We start from the raw sequence: 14,927 nt of genomic DNA, 5'->3' as shown, positions 1-14,927 counted from the left end.
ACAGCTGACTATGGCTTCTAAGGAGCTATGGTCTGTAGCACAGATAGGCTTTTGGAACATATCTTAGTATTGCAGTCTCTCAGAAGAGAGCTGTCATTAACAAGAAACACATCCCTTTCAATAGCTGCAATGAAAGAATATAAATATTTGAGCTGCCAAAGTCATCCTTGTTCTTTGCAAGGGTAAAAATTTACATCAGACCTGTTGCACTAGCCCTGTGGGTAGGACTTCCCATTAAAGAGCAGCAAACCAAACTAGCACACACTGAGAATACATGAATGATTGTTCCACAGCTGTCTTAGCTGTTTTTTTTAAATGCAGAACAGCACAATCAGGGCTTGCACACACTTTGACATCCACCGCCCTTCCAAAAACAAAAAACACACAACAGAAAACTGTTTCTACATTAATGTGCCCTAATAAGTACATTTCTAAACTTGTTAGCATGTTGCAGAGAGGATTATGAACTGCAGGATGTCACTGACTTTAAATAAGTATGCACATCTAGAACATAAATATAAGGAGTTAAGCTTATTTGGTACATTGCTCTCTTAACCATTAGTTCCTCCTAGTGGCGTTTTCCAGGCACTACAATTACCTGATAACTTGAATTTAAATTTAGCTGTGTGTCCAGACAGTAAAACAACAAACACATACAAGAAGCCTAACAATAAAATGATGTAATGCTTGCACTTGCAAACACTGCATCAAGAAAGGCTTTGTAAAAGCAATTAAGAATATCAAGGCAGAGTACATTGCACATTGTGCTCTACAGAACTCACATTTTTATTTCTCACACTCCTTAAAAATGTTGTTCTTCTACAAAGCAATGAGGGTTCTATAGACCATTCCATATAGTCAAGCTTAAAAACACAAAATGAACAAAAAACAACACCAAAACAATTCAAATCTTCAGGCAGTTGTTCCTAACAGGCTCTGAAGACTGTCCTACTTAGTATGGTAAGAGTTCACCTATGTGTAACTGGTGAGCAATATACTGCTCTTTGTTTAGACCAATATATACCTCGGAAATAAAAAACCACACATCCCACACTAACAGAACTCTTTTCCAAACTTGCCCTTGCCTCTTGCTGGCTGGTTGAGCTGTCAGAACTCTATTCCTGTACAGTAGCAGCAGTGGTAATATGGAAATTCAAAAGACTAAAACTAAACATGTGCAATGAATTGAAAATAGGAAGAGTTAACTGCTAATAACTTGACAGTCCAGCTGAGTCTGTACAAGAGCACAGAGCTTCACTGTTCCATTCTCAATATGCCTATTCATGCATGATTTCCATCAACAGCATTCAAATTAACTATCCACTATCCCTTATGTTGCACACCAAGATCTGTTTTCCAGTCTCTGCTACAAGTTTTTGTATATTGTATTAGTTTTTATTGCTGAAGAACTGAAAATACTATAAAAACAAATTTTTGTAAACACATACCGTTTAAATAGCTGAGGGCAGCACCCACACAAGCTTGTGATACAGAAGTACTCATTGCTTTGTTACATTTAATATATAAGATCCAACTTAGCAGTCCTTTCAGACTACTTACGTGCCTAAAATGCAGAGTTGTAGTGAATGGTCTATCTACAGATTTTTCAGCATCCTCTGTAAGAATACAGGTATCATTAGCAGTGCAGAAGATAGTTCCACATTATAAATTAAGTTACAGCACATCTAACATTTTATTAGCAGAAGAGGACTTCTGTAGGAAATTATGCTATCAACTGTGTTAGCTGTCACCTTTTCAATCAACTGACATTAACACGTGGATATATTTAATTACTGCATTTAATTTCTATCACTCATCTAGGAAACAGAAGTGGGTGCATTTACAACCCAAGCACACAGCAGTATATGTAAATAAATTCATAACTATCTCCTTCCTTAAAATAAGAGTTAAAGATTTTACCGTATTTGCTGAGATGTCAAATTTTAACTGGCTTGCATAGTTTCTCAGGTGCCTGTAGATTTCAGACCAGCACAGTGGATGACATGGGAAATTAAGATCAGAACATAGCTGAGTTGGGGCAATATGGTCTGTCAGATACAGCTGTTTTTACTTCAATTTGGATACCAGCACAAAATTCTATCTACTATATATGACTATCTTCACCATGGAAGAACAGTTTATTTGGCAGTCTGGTATGAAGACTATCAAGCTGTCAAATATACTGAAGATATCTGCATACACACATTGTTAGTTGTTTCATATTTTATGTATAGGGAAAGAATTATAGAATCCTGGAGAGCAAAATTCTGTGCAAAATTAACACACTCCAAAAAACTGAGCAGAAACAGCAACATACTTCAGATGTTGAACTAGTTACATTGGGTATGCCAAAGAGTTATAGCAGTAATTAGAAATACATAAAATTAAGGACATCTCATTACATACTAATAAATGATCACTATGAAAGAATTGAAAAAATAAGCCATTCTTGTGTTTATAATTACTTAATTTTATTTTACAGTATATTTGCGACATTTTATGTACTATAACCAAAAATCAGGGTTGTTTACAAATATAATGGCTGCCATTTAATGTAAACAATTAAAAAGTGTCTCTAAATATTAAAATTTTACATCATTAAATTCAGTCATTCTTTGTGCCATCAGGTACTAGTGGAGAGGAACTAATTTAAGCAAAAATAGTTTTCAGAAATTAGATGTAGAAACTGAGAAGCTTGAATAGTATTTTAAAAGATCACTCCGCCCACCACTGTAAAAAGGAAGAAAGCAAATCCTTTCACTGAAGTTGCAACTAATAGTCAAACCAGTCCGTTTTTATTAAGGCTTCTTCACATATTATTGAATCCCATCATGCCTTTCATGTTCCCAGCAGCACCTTGTTGGAACTGTCTCATCATTGACTGCAATCCTGCCATGCCACCTACAGAAAATAAGCGAAAACATGTGTTAATGAGTTCTGAAGCACAGCTATCTTACTTCAAAAAAGCCTCTGTGCTGTAAAGAGGCCATTTTGGTAATATACAAATGAAAACCCAAGACTCAACCAGGCTTAAATAACTATCAAAATATGGACATCTGACAAAGCAATTACAGGAGGATCCACAAACACAAGGCTTAGGGTGGATTTTAACATGACCTCTGCATTAAAATCTTGACAAAATAAAAAATCTTGAAGGAATTAACAGTATCAGTGCACAAGACTTGAGCATGTATGTATTTACTGAAAGATGTTCATGTCAACATCATTTGAGGCAAACCTTGGGACAGATGTTCAGAAATAGATGTGCTTTGCAACAGACATTCTTGAATTCTGTTAAGTGATATTCATTATTTTGTCACTACTCCAATTGCTCGTTTTGAGGCCTGAATCCAAATTAAGAGTCTACAAAAAACACTTCTTAGTGCATAGTATAAATAACACATCAACTGAGCTTTCTGATTCTTGTTAGAAGACATGGAGACACAATATTGATACATAACAAACACATTTCTACATCACCCTTCTCAATTCCATAATATAACAGACCCCTGCTGAAGCTGTAAAAAGGCAATGCATACCCATATGATGAAGGACTCTTGGATCCATCATCTTTGCCATCTGTTGGTTCAGCTTGGCAAGCTGAGATGGATTTACATTCTTGGACATATCACCACCTTGAAGAAAATGGAAGAAGCAAAGCATATTAATGTACCAGGACTGAAAAAAAAAAACACTGAAATTCTGTCTCATGTTTTTGTTTTATCTCTTCCTTCTAAAATCCATGTAAATCAATGATTAAAAGTTACTACATCAGCCAAAGTACTTAAGAATGAACAGTCTCTGTCCCTTCCCCACAGCAGACTCAAGTATCAGCACTGTAGCAGAAATGAACTCTACATTGGTTAAGCCAAAAAATACGGTAGTTTTGACTGCCACATTATACATCAGCATCATGAAGAACAAAACAGCTCTCACTAGTTACACAAGAGCTTACAAACATGAAAAAACTAGTGAACTACAGCTCAGTCCTCCTCTCACAATACACGTAATGTACTTCACACTGAGTGTTTTGCTTTTTACCTTTGAAAAGTCCTTTGATGCCTCCCATCTTTTTCACCATCTGTGCAAATTTAGTGTATTGGGTCAAAAGCTCCTGGACATCTCTAGTAGAAACACCTGAACCTCTTGCTACTCTTTGGATTCTTCCTGGCTGCTTACTGAATACTTTGGCACCATCCGTACTGTCAAGTTCTGCAATTACAGGAGAGGAAAAAAAATGCTTTGTTACTGATTACTGCTGGTAGCAGAAATGAAAACAAGTGTGCTGAGAATTTAGTTTTGAGCCAGAGAGCAAAAACTAGTTTTAGAAGGGCTGATATAGAACCATACAGAAATAACAGAGTATTGTAGGGAACAGCAATAAATTATTGTCCTTCATGTGTTAAATCACAGTGAAAGAAAAAGTTGCTAGAAACAATTTATTCTTTCAGCATATCCAGCCTAAGCCAGGTTTATAGGTTTAGTTCAAGGGTAAGAATACACCTCTTCCTGTCAAAGTTATAGGCAGATTAGAAACAGCACACCTTCCAGAGACCAGGCTGTATCACTAAGTTAATTTGAGGGTGGGAGAAAGATACAAATAAAGACAGTGACTCTGTGAAGATGAATGCAACATTTTCATTTGTAAGGACAGCATTAATAACTTAAGAAGCATAGCTACACTATGAAAAACAAAATTCAATTATCAACAGAATGCTTTCAGATTTTATCAAGCCTCTGCAAGAAAGCAGCAGTATGTATCTATGGAGCCAGTATATCTCCAAGTATGGACAGAGTTTATATGGTACAGGGATACATATGTGCTCTTTACTATTTCCAAGAGTGAAATGTACCTCCCTCTCTTCTATCATCTCAGATGTAGTCTTATATCTAACTTGTTGCCCCAGACAATCCTTAGTCTTGTTCAACAAACAGTAGTTGAAATTTGTTTTTACCTTGATCATTCATACTGTCCATTATAGTCATCAATTTCTTTAGCCTCGCCATTGATTCTTGTTCATTGCCTTTACTCATGAAGTCAGTTCCAAAACCAGGAATCATGCCCTAGTTTGAAAACGCAAAACAAATGCTGTGTCAGAACAGGCAAAGCCAACTTTAAGAAACAGACCAGAAGTTTTAGTTTAGCAGGTATGTATTACAGTAGACAAATAATTTTACCTTTTTGAAAAATATAAAGTACAGATTCTTGTACCAGTTTCAGTAAAGAATTTTAAGTTTACAGCATAATTTTGTCAGCAATAAATCAGAATCTGATAAAATGATTTTTAGAATAACTAACCAGGATCTGACTGAATGGTCCCATTTTCATGATGTTTTGGAATTGTTCATACATATCTCTTAATGTAAACTGACCTAAAGTACAACAAAAAGAAGATTAGCAAAGGTTACACTAACATTTTGCTGTTACTACCATTGCTCAAGTATTCTTTATATTTACAGGGTAAGTACTATACTGGATAAACAAGCAGATAAGTAAACCTCAACTATTAATAAGCCATTTCTGATAGCATACACTTAAGAGTTATATGCTAGTTCATCTGCAATTACAGTTCTACTTGTCACTTAATGAAAAACATAACTGTTTCTTGCCTGACACACATTTACTAGGGAACAATCATTCTTCATTGTGCACTTGGAACAAGTTACTTGTCTTTGCATCCAAGCTTTGGGAACAACTTACCATGTTTGAGCTTCTCTATGAGCGCCTCATTATCATCCAACTTTAATTCATTTACTTTATCTATCAATCCTTCAATATCACCCATACCTGGAAAACAAAACCAGACCTGAAGTTGGCATTGAAGAAGTTAAAGTTTAACTTTCAATTATCCATCTCAATATATCTTGTGCACAGCTGCATGTGGTACATACCAAGAAGTTTGCTGATGAAAGGCTGTGTTTTGAAGGGTTCAAAGTCGTCTATGTGCTCACCAGTTCCAATAAAAATAATAGGAGATTTTGTAGCAGCAACTCTGCAGTAAAATACATATGTTATGAGATGGTCTCTCAGCTAGAGATCATCAGCACAACACAATAAACAACATAGGCACAATCTCCCAAGTATCTTTCATACACCAAGTTATTAATACAAACAAAAATCCAATATTGACGATGAGTAGCTGACAATATTTCTCTAATTAGTACCTCATGAAATACAAGCTCTACTTGTATTTTATACAAGTAGTTTAGCTCTACAAAACATCAGAAAACTAAGTTGCTTATCTTCATTGCCAAGTTCCAGAAACTTCAGAAGATAGAAAGAAAAATAAATCACTCACACCCTTTTTATCCTAATACTGGGAAGTCAGATGTTTGGCTAATTTTGTTGCCTGTTGTGGGAAGAACCCTAAAAAATTCTCACTTTCAAGACAGGCAAAAAACAAGGACATGGGAAAAATAAATAAAATCAAAACCTTTTAAAGAATCAATCTCTAGCAATAATTTTAAATGAATTCTGCTTCCCATCTGCAGAAAGTAGAGAACAGACACCACATACAAGCACATGACAGCAAGAACTTATTTTGGTATTTTCACTTTGCCTCTAAGTTCAGTTTTCCACCACTGTGCTATAAATAACAGCAAAATACATATGGCAGATGAAAGATTCTAACACTTAAAATCTAAATCAAACAGTGATTTAGCAAGTTGGTGTCAGATAACTGTTCTGACATTTAATCTCAGCTCCATGCAAGCTGTATCATCCAAAAGCAGCTGGAGGTGAGTCTAACACAGAAGCAGAAGATAACATCACACATTCTAGTTAATGAAGACTGTCAACATAAAGCACAGCGTACATGAAATCCAACAAGAATGGACTTCAGAAAAGTGTAATTGCTAATTTACCTTTCACCAAATTCCTGGACACTGAATTTAGAAATTTAACATGCATCACAGCTCTAGAGCCATTACATTTGACTAGCTAGAATGTCTCCCATTTCAGTAAAGATCTTGGACATTAAATAAAAATAAACATAATGTGAAAAGTTACTGCATCCAAATTAATATTTTTAATTAAAAGCCTTGCTAAAGAAGGTGCAATAATAGTTGTATTCCGTTCTCAGAAGACAGAAGCCTGATGTGCCAGTACTACTGCATTGGAAGCACATTCTAATCATTGATACTGGATATCAACACTGAAATCAGGATAAAAATAACTACTTAAATCTGTAGATGTCCTGTAGCTTGATAGGTGAAACACTAACACATTTGTCCACCCATGGCCACACACCCCTATGATATTACAGTACTTACGCACTAAGAGCGCCACCTCCTTTCGCATGTCCATCAAGCTTAGTCACAATGACAGAAGCTACATCTACTTTATCTTTGAAAGCTTTTGCTTGAGCTTCACAAGCTTGGCCAATAGAAGCATCCATCACATAAACAATGTTGTCTGGTTGCTAGGAAGAAAAAATTAAAAAAATCCTGCATTCTTAACACTTGTTCATGCACTATGTTCAGCAACAGAAGTTATTGCAATATGTTTCTATGAGCAGTATTACCTAAGGACATCTTGAAAACCCTTATGTTGTGTTACTATCTGCAAAAAAAAGTATCTAACATAGAATATTAAAATCTAATAGTTTTACAGTTATTACTTATGTTTTGAGTGATTTTAGTTAGTATCCAAGCCAGCGAGCTAATTAGCACCTATAAGCAATTAACAGCCTCTGTTTCTTGTTTTTATTAAAATCTTTAAGACGTCCGTTCCTTTGAAAACAAGTTACTCATTAGCATGAGTTGTGTGGGAGCTGCCATATTGTTATGCAAGACTACAGAACTAAAAATTGGATATTTTTAATTTACACAAGAAACATCAACTTATTTACACATCCAACTTGCTGAACATTCTGTTTCAGGGCAACTATTTGTAGCAATCACATAAAAGGATGTACACATAGCTAAAGGAACTTGACTGGTTTTTTAATCTAGTTTCACATTGCAAAAACCCTGAAAGGCAAAGTTGAAGCAGGAATTATAGTCTGGCTACATGCAAGCATCCTTAAATTACAGATCCAATAATTAAAACTGACTCAAAGCTACTAAGCATTGATCATCTCTCTCTAGTTTGTTCATATCAGCTCATAATTTTTTGCATATTCTAGATGTTAAAAGTGCTGACATTCCAGAAGACATAAAACCACATAAAAGGAAGTGAGCAATTAATTGCAGTTGCATTACAATAACATAATTTAATATATTTCTTCAAACTACTCACAATGGCATTAGCAACTTGTAACATCTCTTCAAACAGTGAGTCTTCCTGTTTGTGACGTCCACTTGTATCAACGATGATAATTTCAAAGTTTTCATTCTTAAATTTCTCAACACCTTCTGAGGCAATAATTACAGGATCCATTTCTGTATAACTGATCAAAGAGAAATATCAGTACATATGCAATTCTTTATTCCCAAACCAATTAAGCTTCTTAATGCTTGACTGTAAAATTATTAACCATAAATCTACTTGGATTTTGAGATTGACATTCTCTTATGCCAAACCAAAACTGAATAAGATTACACCTTTCTAAATCATTTACCCTTACTATTCAGTGAAATGAAGTACAAAGGACTGTTGCATCTACTGAGGACTCCACTATGTCCTGCGAGCCCTTCTCTGAAGCCCTAGGTCATCTACATGAACTAGCAGTGCACCTTTGTGGCAAGAAGGCCAATGGTCTCCTTTGCTGCATTGAGAAGAACATTGTGAGTATGTCAAGAGAGGTTATCCTACCCCTTTACTCAGCCCAAGTAAAGCCACAGCTGGAGCACGGTGTTCAGTATTGGGGAACCCAGAACAAGAGAGACCTCATCCTACTGGAGAGAACACGGGGCTACAAAGATGAGGGGCCTGGAGCATCTCCCTTATAAGGAAAGGCTGAGAGACCTAAGACTTTTCAACTTGGAGAAAACAGAGGGAATCTTAGTGCATATAAATATCTTAAGTGACAGAGCCAGATTCTTTTCAGAGGTGCACAGTGACAGCAAATAATAATAAGAAGCAAAGGTGCAAACTGCAACATAGGAACTTCCAGATGAACATGAGGAAAAACAATTTACTATGAAGGTGACAGACCACTGGCTAGGCTGCTTAAAGAGGTTGTGGATCCCCTTCTTGAGAGATGTTGAAAACCCTAAAAAGACATGACCTTATGCAACCTGCTCCATATGACCCTGCTCAAGCAGAGTGGGGGTGGACTGGATTTTCAGAGGTCCAACCTCAACCACTCAGTGCGTGTCATCAGAGCAAGTGTTATTATGAAGTCTAAATAGTTAAGCAAAAGTGAACAGGACTTTGTAAGAGAATAAAGAACATTAAAATTGAATTGTTCTTCAAACAGATTCTGAAAGATGCTTACCTCCCATAAAAAGGAATTCTTGCTTTTGTTGCATTCTGCTTTAATTGGTCAAAAGCACCTATAAGACAGGTATGGTCAGGGAAGTATTAGGAAAAAAACAAAACAAAAAAAAAACCCCAAAAATAAACCCCACAAAATTAAGTATTAGAGAGAGAACCATATTGTTAGTAGTTGTTTGAATTACCTGCTCTGTATGTGTCTGCACATATTAAACATGTCTTCCAACCTTTCCTTTGATAGAAGTATGCTAACTGTTAAAAACAAAAAACAGAAAACCAAAGCAAATGGTTACACCAAACTCCCACTACAAAGTATGACACTATGTAATACCTTAAAGTACAAACTGAGGACAAAAATCGAGCCAGCCTTGGTATACCAGTGACTACTTTGTAACATCATACAACCATCAAATTTTGCATATTGGAAAAGCATGATATACAAGTAACTGTTCAGTTAGACAAAAATAGTGGCTTGACTCTGCTTCTGATTTCAGTTTCCTGAGCTAAGAATAGCCTCTGTTCCTATTTTATTGTCTCTTAATATCACAAATAGAGCTAGCTTCTGGAAACCAGCTGAAGTAGTAAGTTATTAACTGCAGCAGTTGCTAAAACTTGAGTACTTCTTTGCTCTTTTACTTCCAAAGGAACAAATATATTCCAATTGCAAGGATATGTTTTAAAGCAATGAAAGGAATCCTTACTGTTCTGTAATACTTGCAGGACTCACTAATACAACATTCATTCACAGAACATTTGATTCTCCCAAATAAAGACTTCCAAGATATATTTTCCTACAGAAGCACCAGGAATGTCTTATGAAATCAGAGCAGTGATATATTTAGCAAGGCCTACATATGAATCTTTCTGTGAGCAAGTGACAAAAAAAGGAAGTATGCACTGGTCTTCTTCAATAGGATAATCTTTTCAGAAATAATTAAGAGGTTAAGTTACAACTGCTCTGAATTGAGCATTCTTTTTTAGTCTTGAAAACAGAAATCCTAATTTCCTAAATAAACTTGCAGCTAAAACAGATTTCACACCATCCACTCATGCTTACCTCAGATACCTAATATAGAAGTCAACTTATACTAATTCCCCCAGGCAGGCAACAGAATGAAAAAGATGCCACTCACAGGGACTCTTAAACCCATGGAGTGAAAACAAACTTATCCATACATTATGTTGTTTCATTAGAAGTTGAATTAAAAAAAATTACCTTGGAGGAAGTCTTGCAACTATAAGCTCCAATATATATTACTTCGGACATTCACCTTATCTAAAAACTTCCTCTACAAAAGTATTTCTACAATGCAGTCAGTAATAAAAACAGCAAGAGCCACAAGTACACATTGTACATTAAGTGTTCAACAAGACAAGAAAAAAAACAACAAAAAGCCCAAACAGATTCAGCGCAAGTTACCTTTGAGCAGGTTGTTGTTTTACCGCTTCCTTGCAAACCAACAAACATTATAATGTTCTGTTTTCCTTTGGTAGGTGTCCATGCTTTGACTCCAGGATCTACAAGCTATAGAACAAAGGGTAGCATATCGCAAAACTGTATTTCAGAAACTTGTAACACTTAGTGTCAAACTGAGCCCTGATCAGTGCCTGTTTTCATGTTCAACAAGAAACCCAATTTTTTGGATATTTAGGTCTCAGTTTGGCTTAGATTCTTTAAATTCACGATGAACACCCATATATCTAGTATACAGTGTTACACATAATCATTCTATAACACTTATTTTTTTCATAAGACTAAGCACCAAAGGCAAGGCAGCCTACATATACTGTATAAATATAAAAACACAGAAACATAACCTCCACCCCACCATCTCTGCACAAGATGGATCTCTTCTAGAATCCTACAACACAGAAGACTTTTTAAGTTTAGTCTCTTACTTCTGGAATGAATAGGAGCATACATTCCATGGAGCCAACACATGCATGATCACAGACTACAGATGAACAGAAGACAACATGTAACAGGAAAGAGGCCAAATACTGATACCAGCTATGGACTTGACCAAACAAGCTGATAAAAAGTTGCCAGGTTGTTACAGACTTTTTCAATGCTTTGTAAGTAGTTTGAACAAATCTTCCCTAGAGTAGCGAGGACATTATGCTGGGACCACCAAAGACAGCAGTTCAGGAGTTTACAGTCCCTTATCCTTATTTTGTCTTTAAATTTATTGAAATAGCTGAACTTGAAGGTCAGTCTAGAAGATACACTCAGAAAGTAAAGTTCCAATCAGAAAGTACTACTGTTTGCATACAAAGTAGCTTTAGAACAGAAAACCTGACAATCCAACAGGCAGAACACCCGTTGTTACCATACAATAACCTTAAAACTAAGTTTGCTACTGTATTGCTCACACAACACAGGCTGTATAAGAAAAGTACAGAATTCTGAAAGTCCTACTTTAACAAGTTCCTTAAAGACAGCATGCTGAATCATTTTTCTCTTGTTAAGGCCAGATGCCATCTCTTCAAGATCAATTGCAGACCTGAGATAAAGAAAACAGTTTTAGGAAAACTGAAGCCATGAAGCACTGGTAGAACTGACAGCATCACTTGAACCTAGTAGTAAGTGAAGACTCTGCAAGTTGAACAGCAACCTGATTTGCCTTGAGTTTTTAGGTACAACGTATTCAAGAAGTGACATACATTAGAGACATCATCTTAGTATGTAGGACAAAGCCAGGTTTGTAGTATACTTGTATCTACTTGACTTACACATCTCAAAGTAACAAGGTAACAGTTCTGATCATTTTCACAGACCTATCTATATGCAGCACAGAGCATGGGAAGATGAGGTGTCTAGGCTGTAACTAAGTGCTGGTTTCCTATTCCACTCAACTGACACTGTTTTTACAAAGAAAGATCAAAGCAACTGGCTAAACTTGAAGAAGAGCGTTTTGATACAACTGGCTTGAAACTGAATTTAGTTAAAGTGAAAACTATGGTTTGAAGGTAGACAGGACATGTCTGAGAAAATCATATACAAATTAAAGTTATTCTTCCATAATATCGAGATACAATTCTTACAAACATTAAAATTAAAATTGGCGTTGATTACTCACTTGACATTTTCTCTTAGCTGCTTCACAAGTTTAATATTAACATCAGCTTCCAGTAATGCTGTGCATACTTCTTTTAACATAGCATTTAAAACCTTTAGAGTATAGAAGAAAAATGGTTTTATAACACACAACATTGACTAGCTCAGCATTAGTTTCCAATAACAATGAGGAGTCTATTTATGACATAGTAAAAGCTTTTATGACATAGATGCATGAGGTCTTACTGTTTTATCAATTGTCACAAAGTCTACGCATTTGCTCATATGCAAATCAAGTTTAAATCTGAAAGGGAAAAGGAAGCACCTCAATTTGTCACCTGCATAAACTATCTCTCCAAAAGAGATGCTGCCTCAGTGGTGGTCAGCCCTTAAATGAGGTCTAGAGGAGGTGGAGTCAAGCTCCACCCTGTCCAGGATCACAGCTAAATTACTCTCACCTGTGCTCCCACAGCTGACCCAACACTTGCCTCAGCTGATTAATCAGAGGTTCAGGCTGTGATTACCAATTTCCCATATACTATGCCAACCCTACAACCTTTGGTAAGCCTATTTTTTAGTTACTCCAGGCAACAAAACATATTTGTCTACCTGAAGTTTCTACCAATTTATTCAAAAGCACTTCCAAATGATATCTTTTAGTTTTCAATCCTGTTGTTCAGTCCTTACAGTGTATTCACCAGTTCAAAATCTTAATTAAAAAAGACAGACTATCAAGTTTCATCATCTATCAGATTCCAGAATCACACACTGGCTAGGACAGAACAGCAGCAAACTCCTCTCATTTTAGGGCACAAAGCCTACACTGAAAATCATTTCTTTATACTGAAAATCATTTCTTGTTCCACAGTCCACCTGCTAGCAATCCAGTGCACATGTAGCAGAGCTAAACACAAATGCTGGTGCACTCTGCAAGGTCTCAAAGCGGCCCTGAGAATGTGGTGCCCACTATCTCTGAGGTGACCCTATACCTAAATCTAGCACTGCATTTGGCTATCAGAGGCTATAAAACACTAGCTACAAATTTTACTTGAAGGATGGAAAGAGCCCAGGAATAATAACAACTAACTTTCAGCTTCTCATCAGCCTAATCTACCAGAACTTTACTTTCCAAATGTTGCAGTGTCATCATGCACTTGTGTTACATACCTCTTCATTGATAATCGTAGCATTGCTCAGTGAGCGCAATGCTGACGTGATTTTTCTTCCAAGATCTGCTAGAACCATTTTGGCGGCTTCAAAACAAACTCAAAAGAATCTGAAAAATAATTAAAAAACAGCTGTAAAACTAGCTGAAGCCATACCTTCACAATGTTATTATTCCAGTACATTCTGGGTTAAGTAACCTGCTTTGCTCCCCAGTAAGCACAAATCTGAACTTTTAAAGTATTATTTTTAGCAAATACTGGCCTAAAATTGATTTTAGGACATCCTGATGGCCTACTTGAAAACAGAAACACCATCCTGCAACTAAGAATCATTTCACTACCTGGTGTATCTGTGCCTAAAATTCATCATGACAAAATAGCACAGCCAGAATTGCAAACAGAACACAGCTCCCTGTTTCCTTACCAGGGTGATGGTACATCACAGACTTAAAACCAAGCCAAAGAGCCTAGAAGTTACGGAACCTGGAGAGACAACACGATCAGAAGCAGCGCGCTTTGCTAGTGACAGGGCACACTGCCTGATCAGCACTATTATAGCTAAACTTCCCAATATGAAACCATGTGTAATAAAACAGCTGACAATTTCCACGCTTCCCCCCCCCCCCCCCCCCCCCCCCCCCCCCCCCCCGCCCCCCCACGTTCCAGAATTGCACAGATAGCTAAATACAAAAAGTTAATTAGTTCCTAATAAACATTTTCACCGCCGAGCGGTCCTGCAGACCCAAAGACCCGACTGTGTCAGAGCAGCCGGTGGCCACGAGCCCCAATGGCCACGAGCCCCCAATGGCCACGAGCCCCCAATGGCCACGAGCCCCCAATGGCCACGAGCCCCCAATGGCCACGAGCCCCCAATGGCCACGCAGCACGCATCCGTGGCAGCGGCCAGCCCTGACGCAGTGCCTCGCACTGCCCGGCGCGGACCGAGGCCTGGCTCCGCTGCACTGCGGGCACTGTAGGCCGCTGGCCGACGCGAGCCGGGCGGCAGAAGCCGCGGTGGGATTTGAGCGGCAGCCCGCGCAGCCCGCACTGCGCGCACCGACGTCCGTGCAGCCCGCAGCGCGTCGCTAACACGGCGCTTTACGCGACACCGGGACAGGCCGCACTCACCGTCGGGTCGGCGCGGTGCCTACAGCTGCGGGGCCGGGCGGCGCTGCGCTGCCCTGCGCTGCCTCCCCGCTCTGCCACCGGCCACCCGCTCCTACCGACCGGGAGACGTCACCACTCGCCTACGCCCTGCCCGCACTTCCGCCGCCGGGGCACACGCCGGCCGCCCCGCTAAGGCCGCCCCGACTCGACAGCGCGA

The 14,927-nt window shown here is 38.0% G+C and overlaps 1 protein-coding gene across 1 annotated transcript; it reads right to left on the bottom strand.

The window, feature by feature from the left end:
* Positions 1–2,449: 2,449 nt before the first annotated feature.
* Positions 2,450–14,900, bottom strand: SRP54 (signal recognition particle 54). The gene is made up of 16 exons (XM_015864990.2): positions 14,732–14,900; positions 13,605–13,713; positions 12,460–12,551; positions 11,799–11,883; positions 10,800–10,904; positions 9,565–9,631; positions 9,381–9,438; positions 8,240–8,390; positions 7,273–7,421; positions 5,893–5,993; positions 5,702–5,788; positions 5,300–5,373; positions 4,956–5,064; positions 4,042–4,212; positions 3,540–3,635; positions 2,450–2,901 (listed from the first exon to the last, which is right to left on the bottom strand). Exons 2-16 carry the CDS (start codon positions 13,680–13,682, stop codon positions 2,810–2,812), a joined length of 1,515 nt encoding a protein of 504 aa, XP_015720476.1. The 5' UTR covers positions 13,683–13,713; positions 14,732–14,900; the 3' UTR covers positions 2,450–2,809.
* Between the last annotated feature and the right edge of the window lie 27 nt (positions 14,901–14,927).

This window comes from Coturnix japonica, chromosome 5, assembly GCF_001577835.2.
Source record: "Coturnix japonica isolate 7356 chromosome 5, Coturnix japonica 2.1, whole genome shotgun sequence".
Classification (NCBI taxonomy): Eukaryota; Metazoa; Chordata; class Aves; order Galliformes; family Phasianidae; genus Coturnix; species Coturnix japonica.
This window is presented reverse-complemented; position numbering and strand designations above follow the sequence as displayed.

Bases quoted from the DNA above. Each gene is read 5' to 3' on its own strand.
- SRP54 (XM_015864990.2), bottom strand. From the start codon at position 13,682: ATGGTTCTAGCAGATCTTGGAAGAAAAATCACGTCAGCATTGCGCTCA. The intron at 9,632-10,799 runs GTAACTTGCGCT...TGTTTTTAACAG, and splicing joins AAACAACAACCTGCTCAAAG to TTAGCATACTTCTATCAAAG. The intron at 4,213-4,955 runs GTAAAAACAAAT...CTGTAATTGCAG, and splicing joins GGACAGTATGAATGATCAAG to AACTTGACAGTACGGATGGT.